The following is a 24,848-nucleotide window of genomic DNA, read 5'->3' as shown; positions in this document are numbered from 1 at the left end:
TTGTATTGTGCATCTATAAGATAGCTTTCTGGCTAGTGCATAATTGAGCTTGTGATTTCAAAGTCATTGAAATCACAAATTGACATTGCAAGATTTTACATCATTTTGCAAGCTATCAATTACAGTAAAGATAGACAAGTGAAGCTTAAGTGCTTGGTAAAGCAGATTTTTGTTAAAGAAATAGAGAATTATTTTTTATTATTCATTGATTAGAATAGAGACTTTTTTGCGAAGTACTGCTATAACATAAAATTATCCAGAATGTTTAGAAAGACCGTAGCATTTGCATATTGTCTAAAACAATGGCCATAAATTAGTATAAAAATGATCGTGGCCTACCACACTAATGAATTACTATATTTGAATAATGTCCTCGAGGCATAAAATGTTGTTGTTATTGATAATTCTTATTTCAAACAGTTAATACTTTAAAAAATGAATATATATTTGTTTTTATGATCTAACATTTTATTGTTATTTACCTATGTTATGTGTTTTTCAGGCTGATTTTGGATGCAAGGGTGGATCAAATCCTGACACGTGTCCCGTCTGTCGTCACGTTTTGGGAATTCAGGTGGGTATGTTTAGAAATGTATGTAACACAGAAATGTGTTACATACATTTCTAAACATTATAAAGCAACAAGTTAGAAAGATAGTACAAATGCCACAAAATATTCCAATATCTATTTCCATGCTCTTCTGAATGCACAATAACTTTTAACACTGCATTGTAACATTGATGAAATGCACATTTTAAACGTTAAAAGAGAGTGCTTGCTACAGGAAGTCAAAGTGCTCATTTAAATTAATGCAACGGTTCAAAGTATGGCCAAAAATGCTTATTATTGGTGCATAACTTGCCATGTAGTTTACTTACAATGATTTCTGGTTGTCTTAGATTGCAAATGTAAGGTGCATCTTTATTTTGGCCTGGGGAAAATGGGTAAAAAAATATATCTTTAGAATGAAGGAATATGCAATAACATTTACATTAATGTTTAATGACATTAAAAAATACAATTTTAATTTAAAAAAATTTTTTAATATTCATTCATCTTCACTGACATCAACTTTCAAAAAAGAATTTATAGTTTATAAGCAACACATCAGTGGCGTGCCGTCATTGGAAGCGATGGAAGCGCCGCTTTCACCTTCCAATGACCTTCCCTTGTATTTTATAAAATATAAATTTTCATATTTTAACGTACTTTGAATTAATTAAAATTAATATTTTATTATAACTGCATTATGTATCTTTTACAAATTTCTATACTACATGTGAAAAAAAACGATAACATTGCTATTGTATATTCGAATAATTCAGTGGCGGAAGGAATGTCGAAACCGGGTCAGTTTCTAATCAGCCAGATTATATAGGCATTAGCACGTGCGGTTTACAGTGCACCAACCTCACCCAGTTTAGCTGGTAGAAGCGACACACGCGTAAAGAGTCCGACTTTATATCCCGGAGCGGTTGTGAGCTGTTAGCCACCTGCCTGTCAACTTCCAAGCAGCCAGATTATAGGCATTGGCACATGCGCTTTACAGAGCACCAGCATCACGGTTTAGCTGGTAGAAGCAACACATGCGTAAAGAGTCCGACTTTATATCCCGGAGCGGTTGTGGGCTGTTAGCCGCCTGCTAGATATTCGGCCACCCTCGCCCGATTATGTGAATCATGAGCAGACTAGATCAACGGCAGGCAACCCCCGGCCCGCGGGCCAGCTACGGCTTGCGAAAAGTTTCTATCCGGCCCGCGAAATCTCTAATAGATTATTAAATTAGAAAAATAACTAATTAATAGTTCCAATTCTTTGTAATTTTCGAAAACGATAAGAGAAATAAATGTAGTAATTAACTTTTTATCTATTTCATATTTGCAGACTAAAAAAATTACAAGTCACAAGAAGGCGTCAATTAACTACTACGGCCTGCGGAAAAAACGTAAAATTTATTCTGGCCCATGTTATAAAAAAAGTTGCCCACCCTAGACTAGATTTATAACTTAACCCAACCGATAGGAGTTTACTGGCATGTTTTTACGATAGTTCTGTATAGTTGACGGGAGTTTTAAAAAAATCCATTAAAATTAGTGATGTAACGAATATTCGGTTACTACCCGGTATTCGGCCTATTCAGCCTATTTTTCGCTATTCGGCCGAATACTGAATACCTAAAAACAGGAGTAAGAAATAACAAAAACACAGTAAATTAATCATTTTGGTAACTTTTTTTAATGCTGAACATTAAATTATCATTATTAAGGTTAGTAAGAAATAGTATCTAACTCTAGTATTAAATTTTTTCGTAATTAAATAATATTATAGCCTTTATCTAGCCTGATATCTTATGGCATTGATGGCGTGTAGGTTAGAATGTATCGGGCATTAATGTTATTGTTTAGTTAATTATGTTATATTCGTATTTGTGTATATTTTAATATTTTTTACAATATTTTAAAATGATTTACGAAATGTTTTATTGAAACTTATCGTATTTAATGAAAGAATTATTTATCTATTTCTAGAAGATGAGTAACTAATATATAATTTATTTTATATATAAAGCAAAGAATGAGCATTTCTCATTATATACAAAGATAACATTTGAAATCATGTTGATTTTAAAAATATTGACAAAAACAATAGCAACAAAATATCACAAAACTTCACAAATAGAAACACCCCAATAGTATATTCCACAACTGGGGGGAAACTAGACCATAAATGTTTCCACTAAAATATATCCTTAGGGTACTATTCAGTCTACAAATACGTAGTAAAAACAAAATTTTTGTGCTTAATTAAAGAGTAAAAAAGATTGATTGCAAATAAAATAACTTATAAGTTATAACTTACATCTAAATACCAACAACTGCCAAATCATATCGGGCTATTTACAGCTATTACATAAATTATAAACCAATTTGGCACTAGAGTTTGTTAGGCTCCATCTTATTAACTTTACTAATTATAATTTAATTAATTAATTTAAATAATTTAGACCTACTGGAAGAAAAAATCGTAGTGACAGTGGGCCAATAGAGAGCAGAGCGTGCAATCCTTGCCATAATACGGTTTGTGCGCCAATTTTCATACGTGCGTTGATCAAGCCAAATAGTTTGGCTGAATATTCGGCCATTTGGCCATGCTCCCGGTCGAATATTCGGTATTCGGCCACGCTCCTGGCCGAATATTCGGTATTCGGCCTGAGCCGGAATATACTATTCGTTACATCACTAATTAAAATATTTGATATATTTATTCTGCGTTTATTCTGCTCTCCCATCTTATATTACTTATGGATTTCAATGTTAAACCGGTGATATTACGATATAGTATGTCCCATCTGAAAGGGGATGCAGAAAAAACGTGTACAATTCTAGTACAGTGTTAAAAAATTAACTGTTACTTTGGCAGCATCATTTACAACCAAATTTAATGAATGAGACGTACAATGGTACAAAAAAGCTCTAGAATTTATTTTCCTTAAATTTACGATTTATGTATCGGTTGTCATAAAAATTTCTTTCCACTTCTTTCCCAAGACTACAGATATTCGAGTACAAAGTAACCGGTTTCGACTTATTTCTACTTAAGAAGTAGTTAAATAATTTAGCAATTAGGGAATTAGAAACATAAATAAAACCTTGATGAAAGAGCCGAAATTTTACTTAAACAGAAGCTTAACCGAACCAATCTCTTGCCGAGTACAGTGGGGTCTGATCTCCTCATAATATTAGATGTAATAAAGACAGAAATTTTTCCAGTTCAATGAGAGTGACCGAAAAGTTGTAAATTTTGGAAATTTCCATGGACACTTGGTCCTAAAACGAATTAGTTAGAAAACGAACGATGGACAATCTGTTAAGTTTAACATATTTAGATTTTTACAGCTATGGTGAGAAACGTTTAAAATCTACAACAACCCTGTGGCGTCCTTTGATATATACTAGTGATGCGACAAAAGAGGCATTTGACATTGACCGGTATCGGCACCCTCGGGATTTGGCACGCACACACCTACCAGGACGTCTCTGATTTCATTCACTAGCCACTCGTAGGGAGCTGTTTCACTAAGTGGACTGTTTTAAGATTTAAAAAGTAAAGAATATTTTGTTATTTTTATGTATGTTTCTTTACAAAGTTATATTTAATTATAAGTTTCTTTAAAAGTATATTCATACAATAGGAGAATTTTTTGTACTAGGTATGTATATTCATCACACATTTTGTTTTACCAAGTAAGTTTTTTTTTAATAATTTTAATTTTAGCCCTTATATCGTGGCTAGTGATTCAAAAATTTATTTTAAAAAAATTTTGGTTCAAGACCATATAATGAAAAAGAAAACATTATTAAAAGATAAAGACCAATGCCTAAATTAAATATAAATACGTTGACAAAAAAATTTCGACATTTTGACGATAAAATTTATGACGAATGACGATTCTTTCGTAAAATTGAAGCAATTTGGAAATCAAAGCAGAATAGAATTTAACAATGGTAGACAATATAAAATAAATATTGAAAATTATAACAAGATAATTACGATTAATAGATATATCTAAATTAATAGATGTTATATGTTTTTTCTGAAAGCGAGAATTGGCATTTAGAGGGCGTAGGGAATTTATTGAATCTAATAATGGAGGTAATTATATTGAACTTTCTTATTTATTAAGTACGTCGGATAATCTATTAAAAATACATTTAAAGAAGTATACGGTTTTTACTGGCTTATCGAACAAACGAATACAAACAGGCCCTGACGTGCAATTAATTGATTGCCCCTGTAAGTCGGCTTCTTACAGAAACACAGCTTCCCTATCATCAAATGTCACGGCACGCCACTGCAACACATACACCTCTGCTTTCTTGAAGATCACAAAGGCAATATTTCTTAAATTATAGAGAAGATAGTGAGTAATGTGGGGTGATAAATGTATCACGATAGTTTGGTACCCCCGAGGATGGGCTGGTAAGTCTGAAAGTAGTAGAATTTAAGGAAATATTTTGCTTGCGATCTCCAAGAAAGCAGAGAGATATATTTCTTAAGATTGTCTGGAAGAAATCCAGTGGTGCATAGTTACTAGATTTATCTAAATTAATTCATGTTAAATAATTATTGTACACAAATTTTGCTTTACATATTCTTATAGTGGAACGTGCTGCAGTGTGGACATTGTTTCTGCGTAAGTTGCATCCATTTGATGATCTCTAATTATTCTACACCGGGACGTAATCGCTGCGTCAGATGTCCGGTCTGTAGACAGTTAACTTCTCATGCAGAAATATCATTTGTTAATATTGAAGAAAATAATGACGAATCACAAATTCCTGTTAAGGTAAGGAATATTTATGTTGTTCAATTAGATAAATATACGACTCATTTATTTTTAACAAATGCACAAAGCTATTTGTAATTTTGGGCCTGATTTTATTTATGAAATATATTATACAACGATTATTATAGTTGATGGCTGAACCAATTATTACTCTGAGAGATCAGATAGGGTTTCCCAGGAATGTCTCCATCACATTGCCACACTTATTTGGCCTGTCTTGTCTCCAGATTTATCTATTACTAAACAATTAATAATTAAATTTAAACAATTTAGAAGAATTTGGAAGAAAAGATGAACCAGACTAGGGTTTAATTCCACATCTTTCTCATATCACGCAAGAAGAAATTACTGATTACGCTACCTGCACCACCATCTGATCTTCAATTCCAAACTTATTTTATAATGTTAGTCTGGCAGTTAGGCATCCGGATTATTATTAATAAATTGGGCTCGTTGATTGTTTATGTATAATTCAAAAGTATTTTTTTAAATATAAATTTCTCATAGAGTAAGAATTATTTTCATCAGACATTATTTAACAAAAATTAAACATTTTAATGAACACAATTTGTTGAACTTATTTCTTTAAATTTTAATTTAATACTTATTTGACAAATTATTAACGATCATAATTTTGATTATTTTATAGGGAAGTCATTCTACCAAAGTAGAAGGTATAATAAGGTGCTTGTTAGAAATCAAACAACAAGATTCAGAAGCTAAAATTCTTGTTTTCTCGACCGTAAGTATTTTATCGTATCAAAAAAAAAAAACAAATTTAAAATTCCTGCATTGGACTGATTAATATTTTAAAAGTGTCTCATTCTATTCTTATGTCCCTTCAAGCATTCCCTCAAATAACTTGTCGTTTTAAGTATAGTGTAGTGTGTGTAGGAAACAAATATGTGCATTATTTATGAAAATATTGTTGCACATAAGTAAGAATTACATATTTTAGACTACCTTTACAGGTTTGAATTTAATCCAATTTTCATAATTTATCATTAGTAGTTGAGATTAAGCATTGTTTCCTCTTCTTCATTCGTGCTATCCAATTTGTTGCAGACTTGCCCATTCGTAGCAAACAAAAATGGCCATAAAACATTAATTTGCTCGTGCTTCAAATGCAAAATTAATAGATCAAATTGACCAAGAACAACTAACTTGTCTTAAAAACTATTGTATATGTATTTGAAAAATATTATAATTACAATATACTGGGAGATTCAAAAGGTTGATCTCAAACTTCAGGAGCATATAAAGGAGTCAAAATAGTGTGATTTTCAACTAAGAACAAGAGTTTGTGTTCATTGATGTAATCCAGAATTGGTACAAGCTGTCTAATGTAAGGAACTACATTGCTATTGTATGTATTAGAAGTAGGTTGACCTGTAGGGTGTTAACATTGTGAATTTACTGACAGTTACAGGTCTCCTTGTGCCATCAGAATCTCATGGTCTCCATGAAGTGTAACGAAGAACTCTTGGATGTGCATTTCATCTATGGCACAGCCACTGCAATTACATGTGCAACTGCATGCTTGTACTGCACCTAGAATATTATTCAGACAGGCATCATCCATCACCCTGAATATTCCAAAACGGGTTCTCTGGGTACAGTAAACTATGTAAGTCATCTGTGACTCAGTAAAACAGTTGCTGCTGAAGAGGAAGTACTTTTGTGTGTGGAAGAGAAGCATCTACATGCCATGGAAACATCACAAAGCACTGTGTAGTGGATTTGCACAACTTTCACTTTCACTCCTATCCACATAAAGTGCATACATTGTCTACAGAGGATTTTCCACAACAGTTTTGCCAGTGAAGTTTGCAGTATTGTCACGATGACACCAAGATTTTGAGCAGAATACTTCTTACTGACAAGGCATCTCTGGTGAAGGATGCAGAATGCAATCTCGATGCCGCATTCGTACACCATCATTAAATATAGTCCATAGTGAACACATACAAGGAATTCTAGGTGATTGCTTTTTTGGAACTTACCATTCAAATGTCTCCACCTTTGAATGGGCTAATTTACACTTTTTAGAATTCATTTTTTCCAACCTGTTTTCCAGTGGCGTGCCGTGACATTTGATTATAGGGAAGCTGTGTTTCTGTAAGAAGCCGACTTCCAGGGGTATCAATTAATTGCGCGTCAGTGATGGCTTAGGGTCTATTTGTATGTGCGTGGTGGCGGAAGAGACATACCTGACAAAAACCGACAAAAAAGAAACATAAAATAAACAATATACTATGTACAAAATAGTTTGCTTTAGGACAATCAGCCGTTCGGACATCCTGAGCGTCGATGTGGTTCTTCGATGGTCGATCGAAGGTGGCCCCGGGACAGTGGCATTGACAAGGCTGTAGGGCACAGGGAGACTTCCTCTGTTGGCGTCGGGGACATGGTCTAAGTCCGAAGTGGCACGGGTTACAGGTTGGCACAATAGACGAGAAATTGTTTTTTTTTTTTTTTTGGTTTTTTTTTTGTGTGTTGACACACGGCGTTTTGGTTATTCGGAACGTTAACTGAGTACCAGGTGTCTCGATTGTCGGGGATTATATCAATCTCCGTTCTTTCTTTCATCCATTTGATTGGTCATTCTCCCCCAATCACGCTTCCCGAGTGGTTGGTCCCTGGTTACTAAACGTAATGAGACTTACCTGGAGTGGGAGAAAAGTCAAAATCGAAGACGAATTCGATCTTCCACCGATCATAGGACGACTTCCTTCTGCAATTTATGGTTTCTGCCTGGCAGTTTGATATAAACAATGGGTGTCCGACTACAAACGACTTTTACTTATGTTTTTTTAAACTAATAAATTTTTCTCTAAATTAACCGTTTTTTCGCATCTTTCGTGATGGGTCAGACCTGTCCGGTACAAGACATTTCCATAAAAGTTTTAAACAAATACTGAAAATGACAAAAATAAACAATTTATGTATTTTAGTTCTAAAATACAAATAATTCAAATTGATATGATACAAATAATGATAGAAAAACTTGTTTTTTTAATTTTTTATAAACTAATTCTATTTGCGATTTTTTCCGCAAAGTCGTCAATTATTATACTTTATCATAAAAGTCGCTGGTCGTCAACTCCATCAGCGTATTTAAAAGCTCTTTTTTTATCGGAAGCAACACTAGCGACCACAATTTTTCCTCCGACCGAGTGTTCCTGGCCAATGTATGAATTTGCTTCGTGGTCGAAAAACTGCGCTCAATAGACACACTGGTAGATGGTACCATAAAAATTAATGATATTAAATTATATAATTCTTTTAGTACGTCTTTGTTCAGATCGACATTAATTATAATATGTTTTATGTCTAAGAGTTACTTGTCAACATAGTCTGGACACAAATAAAAATATTGCGATTCGCTACGTAATTTAGATAAATCAAAAAATTTCCCATAAAATTTACTTAATTTATAGAATTAAAACATGCTTGGTAAAATTGTTTTTTACAATATTAAAATTATTAACATCTAAAAGTGATAAAAATTTTAAAGATTTTATGTCTGAAAATCTGTCAATATAATTACAGTATAATTAAAAGAAAATTATAATTAAATATAACTTTGCAAAATAACATACATAAAAATAACATTGAATACTCTTTACTTTTTAAATCTTAAACAATTCACTTAGTCAGATAGCTCCCTACTTAGTGGCTGAGGGATAGAATCATTGGAAGCGTTAGACATGTGTAGCTTCCAGCAGCTGAACCAGCTGAGGTTGGTGCTCTGTAAAGGGCATGCGCCAATGCCCTCTGGCTGCTTTACCCCATTCAGTTATTCTCGCTGTGGAAGCTGTCTCGTAAGCGCTTCCATTCCGCCACTGATATTCGAATATACAATAACAATCTTATCGTTTTTTTCACATGTAGTATAGAAATTTGTAATAAGATACATAATGCAGTTATAATAAAATATTAATTTTAATTAATTCAAAGTACGTTAAAATATGAAAATTTATATTTTAGAAACTACAAGGGAAGGTCATTGAAAGGTGGAAGCGGCGCTTCCATCGCTTCCAATGACGGCACACCACTGCTGTTTTCCCCTTATTGAGTTCAATAAATGTGGATTCAGACAACAGAGTGCCGGCACACTTTACTTGTAAGTCGTGGCCATTCTAAATCACACTTGTCCGGCATTGGATTGGAGGAGGAAGTATGGTTGGATGGCCAGCCTACTCTCTGGACTTGACGCCTTTTAGGAAATATCAAAAGCCTTGTTTATGAGAGACCAATGGACAACCCGGTTATCTAGAATTCTTGCAACAGTGGATCTCTATTTATGCTCCTAAAGTTTGAGGCTAACTTTTTGAATCATTCTATGTGGTGCATAATTGAATGCTTGGTGCATTCCATTTTAGAATCTCACAAATTCGAAATCATAGCTAAACCTGAAGCAGGCTTTCCAAATAAACCAAAAATGTTCATTTTTTTAATAAATTCATTCGTTGGAAAAGTATTAATGGTGTTTGTTTTGTGTTTTATCTGTTGCATTGACAATTAGTTATAAACTGTGAATTCTTCAGCTATAATCTAGAAAATTCTTTCAATAGAATTAATTTGTCAAATTAAACATGTCATATTCAGAGAATAAAATAAAAAACTTATTCACAAATATTGTATTTAGTTTTGATTACCAGTTAGAATTATTTTTCTACAAATTTTGGATTTCAACTACCATATTTTATGGCATATAAGACATGCCACCTTTAAGTGCAGAATATTTAGGAAAGAATAATTTAGTTTATTGAAGCCTATTTGGGGAATTGATTAGCCCATGGGTAATTGCAACTTCACAAATAAGACAGTAATTTTTTTTCCTTATAAAAGTTGTCTTATATGCCATATGATAGGGTACGTACATCACTTAGTTTGAACATGTAATTTGCTTTAAATCGGATCCCCAAGCCTTTTGATTGTCAACCCCTTTGAAGATTTCTCAACCTTTAATCAATCCCCTCTTCTCTTTTTGCTAATACAGTTAATAATAATATCTGGTAAATCGGTATTAATCCGCACACTGTTTTCATGAAAAAGATCTACTTAGGGTGTACAAATTTACAACTTCTCAACCTGTCATATGCATAACCCACTGGACTAATAATTTTTAATGGACCATTTTCAAAATTGACCCCCAACTAACTTTCAACTGCCACAAATGTCTTATCAACCCCTGGAGTTGATATTGACCACTTTTTGATGATTTAAAATGGACAGCTCTAATCTTATTTTTAATATACAAGGTAAAAACTATTGTTACCTTAAATCTCTCTTAAAGTAAGTGAACAATTGAGATCCCATTTCTTCATAATTCTATTGTGGCAAGGGAAATGCATTCAGATAAAAATAATTCAATCTCCAATCAGTGTGTTAAGATAAAGTAAAGACCTGTTTATTTTTTAAAATGTTTTGTGTGTGTGTGTGTGTGTGTGTGTTTTTTTTTTTTTTTTTATAGTGGCTACTAAGAAGAATACATTAACCTATGACATAAGGACATTCAAAATCCTTGAAGCTCAGTTATAACAAAAAGATGGAACTTATCGAAGCATGCTGTAATAATTCTCCATATATAAACACATGCAAAACAGAATTATTATCAGTAGCCATTATCAAAAATTAAATATATGCATGCATTTTATTTTAAAAGATGAAAGACCTTCTTGACACACTCACTTGAGATCAAAATTATTATTTTATCCAAACAAGCTTCCCTGCTACTGTGAACCGTGAAGAAATGGGATATCTATAGTTCACTTAGTTTAAGAGATATTCAAGGTAGCAATAGTTATAGTACATTAATTAATATTTATGTAATTTCTCATTTTTCAAAACTATTATAGTGGTTAGAAAGTCTCTTATATGCCAGAGTAGTAAGTCCATCAGCATACTGCTTTGGAAAATCCATTTGATTTAATTCAGACAATCAAAAAGCCCCAGAAATTTTTCAGGAGCAGCCCATTGCTGTCCCTTGCTGCTAGGGCATCCTGTCCTGGGCCTGGACAAACCCATGATGGGTGTGATTAAAAGGCCTTGGTGCCAACAGGGTTGGAAAAGTAAAAAAATAACACACACACAGTAAACTTAATATTTGGCTATTGAATATAAGCCATTCATTATGAGGAACAGTCACATGTTAACTTTAATATTTTAAGATTAAAAATGGAAATCTGGGTATAAAAATAATAGCTTAAAGTCATTGGAAAATTTTTATATTTTTTGTAGTAAATGTAATAACATAAATTTTTATTTAAGTATCTTTCTCAAATCTGTACTTAAAATTGCTCTCTTCAACATATTTCAGTGGCAAGATGTGTTGGACGTTCTATCTCGTGCAATGTCTCAAAACAAAATCAGTTATATTATGTTACATTCCAGACCAGAAATAGTCGTAAGTTTGTATATTTTTAATTTTATCTTATTTTCCTCGTATCTTTAGTCATGTATTAAATAATTAAAATTTATTTGTATTTTTTTATAACAAATTATGACAACTTTTCATCTTTTGAATCCATACTCTTTGGATTGTTAAATGTTCTCTAAATTACTAGCTTAATCTTATACCATATTAGATGCCAAATTCACAAAAGTGATATTGCTAATGACATTATATGCTGACAAGGTAACAGTTTGATGATGATAATTTGTTGTAGATGCTATGATTGATAAGCTTTAGACACACATCTTTGTTTCTGGATCCAGAAAATACTAACTTCATAAATAAAAATGTACTAAGACAGCACGAGCCATTCTAATGGATACTCATGTTTTATCTAAAAATTTTTCATAGTGGCAGTTTATTATCCATTGTAGTTGAGAATGATCTGTTAATCACAAATATGATCATCTAGAATAGAATATACAGGATGTCATAAGTCCCATTTTGAGTTACTTTTAATTCATTACTTGGGAAACACCCAGAAGCATTGGGTGTCACACATAAGATAACGCCATCTGGTTTTTCTGTGTAGTAGTTCCCGTTGTAATTACTAATGTTGGCCATTAGAAGCAATGTATGCAAAACATGGTGTTTTCTTGTTCCAAGAAAGTTTTTTGTGTCCTTCAATTTGACAGAAATCATCCAACTTCAATACTCTCTTCTGACTGAACATGAATTCTGGCACCCACCAGAAACTCAATTACAAAGTGGCGTAATCAATTATTTACAAGTTGTTCGTGTCCATAGAAGAAGACTAGTCATCCACCTGTTCCCGATGAACATGTCAAGCATGTATGTGAGGCGTATCAGCATAGATCTAAGAAGTCATCTTGCAGAGCCTCTTATGATATGGACATGCCATGTCAGATGGTGTAGAGGTTGTTATGAAAATGGTCACAGCCACAGTGACACCTGATATGTTATGTAAAGTCTGGCAGGAATTTGAACTACCGTGTCATGGATGGCACTCATATCGAGTCATTCATTTCATTCATTCATTAGATTTAATTAACATAACAGAGTTATATGCCCTGATTTCGCAAAGCATTATCAGGGTTACATACAAGGAACAAGAATATATAATCAGTACGAGATATACATTATATCGAGTCACTGTAATGTAATGTCAAGAGTGTGAAACCTGGATGTATTGTCCATCATATTGTGGGTACCGAGGAGGTACGACGAAGTCGGACGCCATCTAATTTCGGCTAATAAGACGGAGGGACTTGCCCACGAGTCAGAGATGGCTTATTTGTCAGTAGGGTTTCCCGCAGAGACGGGACTACTTCTTCATCCAGTCGAGTGTAGGAGGGAAAGTGGAGTCGTGGTAAGGCAATAGGCGAATATTCGAGCAAACAAGACACCATTTAACAGGATAACAACGATTTATTGGAATCAAGAGAAAACGTTACAAACGTCTAACATATATATCTATATATTCTTAACACGCGAGGAGAGAGAGAGAACTCACATAGATGGGTTCCATACCTCTTAGAACATCCGTATTTCAAATATTCCGTTGGTCACAAGGATCGGTAATTCCTTTAAAGTGTCAGAGTCGGTAACTCTAGAGGCACAAAGTAAAATTTTTCATTAGGCACAAGGACAAGATGGACGAGATTGTGACTTGATCTAGGTCGATGATTGACTCCCCTGAGGGGGGAAGGAAGCATCTTGTATAGCTTTTTGATGGGAAAATCGGTCCGGGATGTGATCAGGCCATAGGTGTTCCCGGGATTGGAAACAATACGGCAAATTTGGGCGCTAACTATAAACTTAAGTTGCAAGATGATCTGTACTCAGCGTAAGAACAATGGATAGTTGACAGTTATACGGCCGGGGACGCATATTTTCTCGGCCAGGACATTTTCTAGCGAGGATGTTTATAATAGGAAAATTCTCAATTCAATATAGGGAACAATTATTATAATTTTACAATCAGGGAAATTTCCAGATCTCACAATATGAATCATAAAACATTATCTGATGTGCCATGGTATTTGCATAATAAATTTTGAAAGCAAGACTTACAGGGACACCTATGTATACATAGGGTGTCTATAAAGTAAATCCTTATTATACAATAAGTCTATAAAGTGTCTCCTAGCAAATTTCTGGATTACCAAGATTTCACCATATTTCAATATAATATTTGTTCTATGGAGTATAGTAATTTAATATATTGCCGAAATCTGATATTACTTACGTTTATGACATTAGAAATATTACGGCAATTTTAACAAGGCGAATGTCAGAAGAATTGGTTTTTAATATTACAAATTCTCACTAAAATGAAAATTTTTATTTCCAGGAGAATTTAACGAGATTTCGCCTGGATCCCGAGATAACTGCTCTTCTTCTTCCAATACGTTCTGGAGCCAACGGCCTTAATTTGATCGAAGCGACCCACGTCATACTGGTGGAGCCCCTTCTCAATTATGCCAGCGAATTGCAGGCAATTGGACGAATTCATCGAATAGGTCAAACCAAGTAAGACTGCACCTTTGTTTCCTAAAATCACAAAATGTAAAGAGACAATTTCAAAAATACAGTTTCAAAAACTGCATTTTACATCAAAAAATTAGTTCTGTAATGAGAAAAGTAGACATTCAGGATAGACCTTTTTATCATAGACAACTTCTGGAGCCCAAGCTTTTATTCTTCCCATTGACAAACTAGCACATTGCATTTTTTGTACAAAAATGTGACGGGCCAGATTGTGTTTTACTGACATACCAATTACCACAACAATATTTCCATAACAGAAGTTTGTCAACAAGGATGATAAATGAAGCGTGCAATGCCATAAGGTTGTAAATGTCATTTTTCTCAAAATACGTTTTATTAAAGAAATGAATTTTAAATGCAATGTTTTTTCCTACAAAAAAATATTGTGGCGATAGTGGTGCCTAAGTGGCTATATTTTGAAGATAAATTTATGTGCAAGCCATAACGTTTTAAGCGCCAAAGTGCAAGCCACGTAACTTTTGGCACGTAAAATGTTACGGTTTACATTTACATCATTTTGTTATTCCAATTTGTAACGCAGTGAGTTTTTTACGCAGAACCGGATAACTGAATCCCAGTTTATTAATAGTTAATCTGTATCACCTTATTATTTGATATTTCAAAATGATATTCGGACTTCCATTAATCTTTCAAATTTGAAGTTTTTAAATACATTTTAACTTTTATTACACTAAATTAATACCTTATTGTTTATATTTTCCTTTATGTATCATAATTATAATACAATTGATAAAGATTACAGCCCAGTTCAAGTACCAAAAGTGTGGGCCCAACATTGTTGAAGCCTGGAAGCAGTCACTAATAGATTATTGCCAGTTTTTAATGTTAAATTGATATTGAATTTGTAAATTGTGTTTAATAATTTAAATGTAAGTTTTTGGTATTCAAAACTGTTTTTCAGCTGTAGAAACATTAATTTTATGATTGCAATTGTTTTTGGCATTTACAACATTATGGCTCTAACCCTGTTTTTAAACTTTTTTTGTTTCCTTACTATCATGCTTAGGTGTTTGAAATTAAACCCAATGTTTTATTCCAAAGTGTAAATTGTTTAATCAAATGCTATAAAAATTATTTTAAGTTTGGTCATTAGAAAAAGTGTTTTTTCTCTCTCCTGAAAAGTTTGTTTTTTGGCATTTACAACATTATGGCATTGCACGCTTCAAATATTCTGGTTCTGATGACTACCTATGAGGAAAAATCTGGCATGCACTTGTATGCTTTTGTCATTACAGAATTAATTTATCAGATTACAACATATTTTTTAAATGTTTTTAGTAGTAATTCTTTAATAATTATATGGGTACGCCTTGACTTTCGTACATATTCCTATACACACACACACACATGCGCACATCCATTTCTGTGTAAAGGTCAAGTGCCCATACTAAAAAATGCTGTTTTATTATATTTTTTTAAAATAAAAAATATAAATTTTTAAAAGTAACTGTAGGGAAGCAAATAAGGATCAGAGAAAATGTCTGAACAGTTAAGAAATTCATAGTACACTTACGAAATGAAAGTACTCTCGATATCACGAGCAGTTTATTTTGCATCACAATACATAGTGTCAGAATCTTATGACAAAATAATCATAGCAGAAAGCAGGACATCCCATAAACCAAACACAATAGCCATATAAGCACATGTGTCATCATAGAAGTGTATGCCTTATTATTGAGAGACAAATAGTAACAAAAAGTAGTCTAATACTGAAAATATGGAAGAAACAAAGCAGTAACAAGTATTTGAAAAAGTAATCCACTTGCAGTCTGTTACAGAGTTTATTTTGATTCCTTACTAAGGATCCTGTTATGCTTATCTTACTGGCACATGGAAGTTTCAAATTCAAATTTCTCTCCAGAATGCACTTTTCTGACAGAGTTTATTTTGATTCCTTACTAAGGATCCTGTTATGCTTATCTTACTGGCACATGGAAGTTTCAAATTCAAATTTCTCTCCAGAATGCACTTTTCACAGACAAATCTAAAATAATTGTTTACATCAGGGCTTCTTGAACTGTGGGTCGCAACCCCATTTGGGGTCACTTAGCAAAATCTTGGGGTTACGAGATTTTAATGCAAAATATTGAAAATTATTTGTGAGAGTTTGAAAATTGCATGCTTTGTGTCGTAGGTTTCGTGAGTTGCACTTTGTGTCACTTCTGGTGCAGCGAGACAACGATTCAGCAACACTGATTGTAGTGTGAACTAGTGTAGTGTTGTTGCTTTTCAGTGTATTCAGTTGTCTCTGTTCCATTGTAACACAAGAGTGAACTGTGGTAGTACACCATTATTGTTTTTGCAAATTTGTATATATCTTCAATATATATGTATATTTTCATTGTATTTCATATGTATATTGCAAAATATTTATATATCTTTATTTTATTTTTTTTGGGAGGGTCGAGAAAAAAATCACAATCATAAATGGGGTCGTGAATATAAAAAATTTAAGAAGCCCTGGTTTACATTATAAATTTATCACCTACCATATTTATATCCATTCCTTTTGCGATAACTATCTTCCACTTTTCTTGGCCTTGCAGGATGACATTGCTACTTCTCGTGCCGGTAGTTCACCTTTGCTCTTCTTGGCTCCTATTTATAAGATTATTAGAGTTTTACAGCCGGATGCTTCTAATCCTCTACCATTTGAGAGTAATTATGCATAGATATGAAATATAATATACAACTATATACAAGGAGAGGGCAAAACAGTTGAGACATACTCTTCTTACTGTAGACTAGCATACTAATATAGTTTACCTAGAATGGAAGCCAATCAAATAACCAACAACAGAGGATCCCATACTTTTATCTTTCTCGATCACGATACTTGACAGTAGGCAAATTTTGATTATAGAAACTTTGCTCTTAACAATTTCCATTAGCTATTTTTCAGGTTAACTTTTTTCTGACAATTATTTCTTTGGTAATTTTGATTTTAATTGTTAAACGATATGTATCTAAATTAATTTTGTGCTTTTTTTCCCAGACCCACCACTGTACATAGATTCATCGTCAGGAAGACAATCGAAGAGAATATGCATCACATGTTACAGACGAATCATTCCACCACGACAATCGACACAGAAGATAACAACATCACTCTTTTCGAACTCCAACAGTTGTTTAATTGTAGATAATCGTTTGTGATTTGTTCTTTTATCGATCCGAGAAACCGGATGTAAAATATTTTTTAAACACAATTCAGGATAATGTCGTAAGTCGTATTTCTAGTTTTTTTTCTATTTGTATTTGTTACGTGTTTTTCAGACAAAGTTTAATAAAAAGAATTATCGAGAAACATTTACATATTTCTCATAAAAGCGAATTAAAGCAATACATTAAAGATTTACATAAAAGTCCTATCCTCTAAAAATGAGAGAATTTCCTCTGATTTTTCTGAAGCAGTGGAGATTCTAACTTTTGGAGGATTTTAGGATCTTTTCTGAAAAACTTATGTGATGTCAGAGGAAGTTGATTATCGGATGCTACATAGTCCATGGGAGAATGGTGGGTGGTTTCGGCGTTGTGTTGATTGATGGGATGTGGGTTAGTAGAATTTTTTGGTATAGGGGTGTCTTCTAGGTAGGGAGGGTCGTAACCGCCCCCCGGACCACGGAGGATTCCTTCCGTGTTGTTGGCGGGATTAGTTCTTGAAAATACCTGCCCATCTGCTGGAGCCCTCACAAGGCGCAATTAGAGATAAAGAACGAAAAAAGTACAGTACTTTACTCCACAGGAGAAGTCCACAGGTAGCAAGCTACAAAGTGAACAAAGGGCACTATTAGGAGTCATCTAAATTTACTGTTTCAGAAGATTTCCCAATATGGCGTCGTTCGTTCAAAATGGCCGATTCTGCTTCCGGAAAATTTTAAACAAATTTGTTATAGAAGCGACACGATAGGTCATTTTTCTTATTATTTTATAAAAATAAATTGAAAATTACTCCAGTTGCCAAATTATTTAAAAATGCAATTTACGGCAGTTTAGCCATAAAAATTTCTAAGTGAAATAAAATAAAATTACAAAACTATTTAGTTTCAACCAAACGATCGCGTTAATCAATAGGACTATAAATCTGCTATTATTAATGATTAGATACTAAGTAATTTGCTACTAGACGTAGTTGCCATCTCGTGGAGGAAACACATTTTCCTTTCCGCATACTGGTATAAATATACCAGTTCGGAAAAAGAACTGGTTAAATTCGGAAAAAGAAACTCCAGCCCTTTTCCAAATTGCCAGACCACGCAACCTAAGTCACAAAAATTTACCCTTAATACGTCCTAAAATTGAACGATTAAGTTTTATTTTTTAAATTCTCTCGTCCTCCTTTCAATTTTCTAGTTCCATCCACTCCAGGTTTTTCCTATCAATCATCAGATAAATGTACCCAAAAATCAATGTATCGTCTCGGATACTAAGACGCACATTCTGATTTAAACAATTTATGCTATTACTTATTTAACTGCATGGAACTTATAAAATATTTATCCAATTTCAAACCGTAACATTTCTATTGTAAGATGTATTTCGCTAACACGTTTGGAAGAATAATGGCGGCTTAAAATCAGGTGATCACATACTGCCAATAGAAAAGCGTTAGTTATATGACCGCTCTCTAATCCCGGTCGGCAATTTTTCGTGAATCATTTCTTCAAAATGTATGGATCCAAACCCATAAGTATGAAAAGGAAGACGTTGTTATTGTCCACAAAGTAAATAGAGTAAAAATAAGTAATCGTCTCTTTCATTATGTATTGTATGTAGTCCTGTGTAGGTATGTGGTGTAGTGCGCTTCCCTACAGTAAGATGCGACATTTTACCTCCATAAAAAACGTAAAATGTATTCATTATGACGGAGATTTATTTTTAATCATCAACGAATTTTTAGTAACAAAACTTAGTTGTAATTTCGGCAAAAGAATTTATATGCCGAAAAATATTTCCAGACATTTTATTCTATTTTGTTCGAGAAATAATTTCCGGAATCGGGAAACAAATTTCTTTTTAAAATTGTCGTTACTTAACGATGAAACTATACGTAATATCCGCTTAACAATTTTTATAACAATATCAATTACTTCATTGTTTTCGTCGTGTCCAATTAAGATCATGGATTCCTTGACGATACAATGCAAGGATAAACAGAGAATTAATATTTCACTTTCGGAATTATGCCATAACAGTAGAAGAATGAAGGAGGTGATTCTTTTATCTCCAAAATATCAGTCTGTTACGTTTCATTTTTCGTTTCACTTTAATGTAAATTCATACATCGTAAAGTAAGTTTCTTTCGCATGGTTCTGTTGATCAATATTCTGTCGAAAATAATTTTAAATGCTTTCTACCTCTTAAATTAATTCATTCGCTTTATTATCGTAATCACTTTTTTCGTAGCGTTATGAAAGGAAGTCGTCCACCGATTACATCTCTACGACATGCAATGGATATATACGATGCCAACAGAAAAATTGATGCTAAGAACGTAAATAGGAACGTTCGACGTTATCTCGTTTCGGCGGTTATTATTAAAACTGTTTGCGCCATACACGATTTTGCATGCCGTTACAAAGAAATATACATCGAGTACACGTGTTGGATACAATTCGACCTCAATTGGAAAGACATATTCTTTTCCAATTACCACTTTGAATGCCAAGCCACGACCATAGACAGATTGGTGTCTCGACCTAACATTGTATCAAAGACTGGACGAGGTGAATCTTTTCTGGATCGTGTACGACTGGGCGAGTAGAAAAGCTGGCACCACACTACCCTTGAGGTCTGTTATGGAGCCGTATCTTCAGAAAATTCGATTCCTGGCAATGGATCCAGAAAATATAGAAGAAAATCTTTTCCACAAAATCAGATATACCGTACTTTCGGAAGAAGACATTCGAGGTATCAAGCATTATCATTCGACCGGAGACATATCGAGAGTTCCTTCTGATATTTGCAACTATACTTTCGGAAGGAGTGAGAAATGTTATCGAAGATGGTTCACGTATTTAAGTAGAAGAACGTTCGGAAACAAAAGAGAGATTCTCGCGAGCGAAAATACGAAGTTTGCTTGTGAGATATTCGTGCTCGAGGATTGTTTCGTCACTGCTCTTCATCTTCCTATTACGTTCTGCAAAACGAAAAGTTTGCTCGTTCGTGTTTCGGTCGAAGGAAACGAATCGATAATTTCGTATCAAGAACTATTTTGTCGTCGTAAGGGATTTGCGAAATTGCGTAAAAATATATTTTTGAAAAAATATTCGATATGTCGAATGAATGCTAAAATAGCATCCCGCATCACCCCAGACATGAATGTAATGATCAATATCGACTCGGATTGTTTCGTCACTTCCGGGCAGCTGATTCGGAAGATTTCTACACGAAAAAGGAAAATAACCGAAGCTAACGATAACAGTTTTTATTTCGATGTCCAACTGTATTTTTGAATTGAGGAACGTTTCATAATAATAATAAAATTCCCGATATCCGGCTTAAATTAAACGCTTACTTTCTTCTTTAGTTCTCATTCGAGTTATTAAATCGGGAAAAATTTGCCCTTTCGCGATTCCCTCTCCCCGAACTTCACCAATTATCAGTGATGAAAGATCCCCACTCTTGATGATATCAGAAAGGCATTTAATTTATTTGTATCCGGAACGCAACACACCGTTGATCTGTGGAAGGGTGATACTTTCTTGAACGTCTTTTGTGGGAAACTGGTCCCTGTTTAGGTGATAGCAATATGAAGAAAATTCGGAAAATTCCACGTGGCTAGCCCGTTTATCAGACCCGAACCTATGACCAACTATCAGTTTTCGGTAGGATTATCCACACGGCTATCGGTGGGCAGGAAAAACATTTTTTAAATATAATTTATCTTCGGACAATTTTGTGATGACTGGGAAGAAAAGTAAATGATGAGTGCAATATTACGTCATGGCAAACTCGCCTTCTTTCTTCCGTTGTTAGCAATCGTCATAAGCCAAATAACCCTCCCTATATAAACTAATGACGTTCTTTAACAATAAATACTGTCATTATTAGCTGCGAAAACTTCAGTATGCAAAGATATATTATAACTTCATATTTTTATGTTCTGAGCATTGTATTTCCCTGAAAGTTCCTTAATTACAGGTAGACATTATCTTGTCTGAACCAAATACCATGCTTTAAACCCACCGGTGATCAGTGGTAAAACCTATTAACCAATAGTTGGTTGCATGGAGTTTCTCGGGGTTTCTTCACGGGTCTAACGTCTAAATAAAGCAACTTTCCATAGTAATTCCTCCCTTCGTAACAGATTGTCCGTGTATTGACATGTATATTGCATTTTTATTAAAGAAGTTACTAAAACTAAAGAAAACACTAAACGCCATAAATATCAATGGCACAATCGTATCAATTTTTCCCAATTCTGAAATAGTACTTGATGAAGGTTCATATTATTGGCGCATCCTTTCCTTTGTGCATGCAAAGATGGCTTACTAGATTGGATTTTTTTTGCTAAGTGGTATTGGCGCTGCTCACATATAAAAGGCTTCTCGCCGAAATGAATCTTCAGAAAGTTTCGTAAATGGGAAGATGGATGCAGCAGAAAGGCCGAACTCCGGTATGAACCCTTCGATGAATTTTCAATATATTATTTCTTGAGAATTCTTTTTGGTAAAACTCACAGGAAAACCTCTTATTTTTGTGTGAAGTCCGTTGGAACTTGTGACCGTGGTAGATTTGCTTCCGATTGTAAAATTAAAGAAAACTGAACTGACTGACACGCTAGAGAGGTTCGAACGGACTTCACACAAAAAATCAAAGAATTCGCCGATATCCGGGGACAGTCCCCGTTTTTGACCCTCTGTCCCTGACAAGGAAGCATCCTCGGTTTTATCCCCATTTTTTCGTTTCTTTGCGGTTACCATAATACTGTCATTGCCAAAGTTTTTCCTCCAGAGGACGTGTCACTATTTCGAGGTAATATTTTTTTAATGAAGTGACTGACTTTTTGAGGATATGCAAAAAAAGAAGCCAAACATTAAAATGAGAACGAGCAATTGTTTATTGTGACTTCATCACAGTTTTTTTTTTTAGTAGTGTCTTATTCCTGCACGTTAACTTTTGCCGTTAGCAATAGAGTCGTACAGAGATTGTACTTGCGCCTCAACCTCTATTATTAACATCATTAAAAATAAAGTCCCTGGATCCTCGCAATCATATGCATTGAAATTTAATATTCTGTGTACAACATGATATGGATAGATTTAACGATGACGTCAAGTGATACGCGCCTGGATATAATGGGCCAAAACAAAAATAAGTAGGATTCGGATTTTTAGGTTAAAAACCTTATTTTTCCCGTCTGAGCAGCAAGATGAGTGTAACATAAAATCATGAAAAACAACATAATGAGTTCTTTACACTTTCGATGTGCCTAAAATTGTTCAATATAAATAATCCCGATAGTTTTTCTATATGTATAATAGCTGAAAATATACATATATCACGCGTTTGCTTTTAATGGATATAAGCTACAGTCTACAAGCAAGTAAGGATGTAAGATGCAAGACATCTGAGGCATCACCAATTCAAATTTTAATGCTCACGATTAATGCTAATTAATTAAGTTGTAAAACATAATAACGAGAACACATAGTTGTAATGCTAAATTATCAGTTTATTGTGTTACGTATATTTGTGATTAACAATGACATCCGATTATGGTGTTTGCGTAATGTCGAAAATAGGATCCGTTAGGCTGTTTAAGCGTGAATCATGCAATATTTAGCATGTTCAATTAAATCGTCCATGTCTTTCTGCGGAGGTAGAAGAGGTCTCACGTTCTGATTTGAAATAAAACATAATTTTAAAATACAAATAAAGTGTGAGAAAGAATAATTTCCATTAAAGAATCTTACTCGCTGTTTTTCCTGTGTACAAGCCCACAGCTAAAAGATATTGAAAGATGTTAGAAATTACATTTTAATATAAAATAAAAGTTATATTGTTGAAATTATCCACGAATATTTACAGCACCAATTGTAAAGTATTAAAAACTATTTTAAAAAGAAAAGCTAGTAGAGCGTAATTAAAACGTCTTACGTCGGGGCTTTCATGTATGCCATTCATGCAATTATACATTAAGACGGATTGCCATTTGCTTTTAGATTCGTGCCATTTTATTACGCATTCGTGGACCACATCGGCCCCCTAAAATAACAGGAGAAATGATTAGAAAAACCTTTCACCAATATAACCTAAATTCTTTGAAAAATACGTAGATTCGTACTTACTTTTTGGAAGAATTGTGAGCTACGATTAAAAGTGCACTCGATGAATCGGACCATGTATTTTTCTGGAACAGCTAAAGGACACAAAAATAAATTTTAAAATAGTCTACTTTAGATTAAATTAATTTAAAAAATGATCATACAACAACCAATTTCCATAAATTCAACCCCGGTAAATGCTCGAACTCCTACAAATACAGCCAAAAATGAAAATATTACAAATGTCTTCATAATGCTGCTGGTTCTGGAATAACTCTCGAAGCGTTGGTTCAGATAAATTGCCGTCTTATAAAACAAACCTTATCCAGAAAATCAAATGTCATTAGTAACTTTGTGCAATCGCTATAGAAAGGCGGAAGTACAACCTTTTCAAATGAAATCTCTTACATAAGAAAATCAACAGGATGTAACTTACGTGAAAAGTTATTTACGAATAGTAATTATAGGTGAATTACTTTTTGTTCTTTTAAAGAAATTAAAATATAAAATAATTAATGAAAATACAGCAAGCTTTTCAAGATTGGTTGTAGCCTTCTGTGGTAATTCACGCGATCTCCAGCACATGGCTAATGCTTTTGGTACTGGGAAACCATTTTCGAAAAAATTCTCGGAAACGGAAACAGATAGATCCAAATGGGTTTTTGAATTGAAGTTGTATTTAACTGTTTCTATTGATCGTATGCTATTAATTCCGAAGCATACGATTAATAGTGCCATGCCGTGCTAAAATTCATAGAAAATTAACGAATTACATTTTCAAAATTTCGAACTGTACATTACAAAGAAAATTAAATAAAATTCCAACAAAAAAAAGAAAAAAAGAAAAACCGGTTTGACTCTATCTTATTCCGTTTCCGAGAATTTTTGGGAAAAGATTTACCCATACAAAAAGCATTACGTTTTTAATAGTAACGGCCGAATCAAGATAACGTCGCACGTTCCTATTCACGCTCTTAGCATCAATTTTTCTGTTGGCATCGTATATATCAGTGTTTCTCAAACTTTTTAGTCCGCGACCCCCCTTCTGCACTTAAAAATTTCAAAGGACCCCAAAGAATGGCTATATGTAGGAAAACATCAGACAGGGAGGGGGTTAACTACCCTCTCGTGGTCGCTCCAGTGCTGCCAGGTAAAAACGCATACCAACTAAAATAATATTGCAGTAGCCCAAGACATAGCCAAATATTTCAGCGCCACAGCACTAGCGGAAATTTA

The 24,848-nt window shown here is 33.7% G+C and overlaps 2 protein-coding genes across 3 annotated transcripts in view; one reads left to right on the top strand and one right to left on the bottom strand.

The window, feature by feature from the left end:
• The window catches only part of LOC136973927 (E3 ubiquitin-protein ligase SHPRH), a 64,643-nt gene extending 46,993 nt beyond the window's left edge, over nucleotides 1-17,650 (top strand). The window contains exons 19-24 of one of the 2 annotated variants that reach the window (XM_067268697.1): nucleotides 503-574; nucleotides 5,163-5,348; nucleotides 5,998-6,090; nucleotides 11,674-11,760; nucleotides 14,123-14,301; nucleotides 17,339-17,650. In XM_067268697.1, coding sequence (XP_067124798.1) covers nucleotides 503-574; nucleotides 5,163-5,348; nucleotides 5,998-6,090; nucleotides 11,674-11,760; nucleotides 14,123-14,301; nucleotides 17,339-17,489 — 768 coding nt within the window. In that variant the 3' untranslated portion in view covers nucleotides 17,490-17,650. Of the gene's footprint in view, nucleotides 1-502; nucleotides 575-5,162; nucleotides 5,349-5,997; nucleotides 6,091-11,673; nucleotides 11,761-14,122; nucleotides 14,302-17,338 lie in introns of those variants that run through there. The other variant, XR_010880572.1, reaches the window with a different exon arrangement.
• A 5,349-nt stretch (nucleotides 17,651-22,999) lies between these two features.
• LOC136973875 (venom protein 29-like) lies at nucleotides 23,000-24,019 on the bottom strand. The gene is made up of 5 exons (XM_067268656.1): nucleotides 23,777-24,019; nucleotides 23,637-23,707; nucleotides 23,446-23,553; nucleotides 23,262-23,291; nucleotides 23,000-23,186 (listed from the first exon to the last, which is right to left on the bottom strand). Exons 1-5 carry the CDS (start codon nucleotides 23,862-23,864, stop codon nucleotides 23,106-23,108), a joined length of 378 nt encoding a protein of 125 aa, XP_067124757.1. The 5' UTR covers nucleotides 23,865-24,019; the 3' UTR covers nucleotides 23,000-23,105.
• Between the last annotated feature and the right edge of the window lie 829 nt (nucleotides 24,020-24,848).

This window comes from Centruroides vittatus, unplaced genomic scaffold (assembly GCF_030686945.1).
Source record: "Centruroides vittatus isolate TY-2023 unplaced genomic scaffold, ASM3068694v2 contig_1078, whole genome shotgun sequence".
Classification (NCBI taxonomy): Eukaryota; Metazoa; Arthropoda; class Arachnida; order Scorpiones; family Buthidae; genus Centruroides; species Centruroides vittatus.
This window is presented reverse-complemented; position numbering and strand designations above follow the sequence as displayed.

Excerpts from the sequence above, each read along its gene's own strand:
- LOC136973875 (XM_067268656.1), bottom strand. The coding sequence starts at position 23,864 with ATGAAGACATTTGTAATATTTTCATTTTTGGCTGTATTTGTAGGAGTT. Across the intron at positions 23,708-23,776 it reads ATTTATGGAAATTGGTTGTT|CTGTTCCAGAAAAATACATG; the intron begins GTATGATCATTT and ends TGTGTCCTTTAG. Across the intron at positions 23,292-23,445 it reads GCATACATGAAAGCCCCGAC|CTGTGGGCTTGTACACAGGA; the intron begins GTAAGACGTTTT and ends AATATCTTTTAG.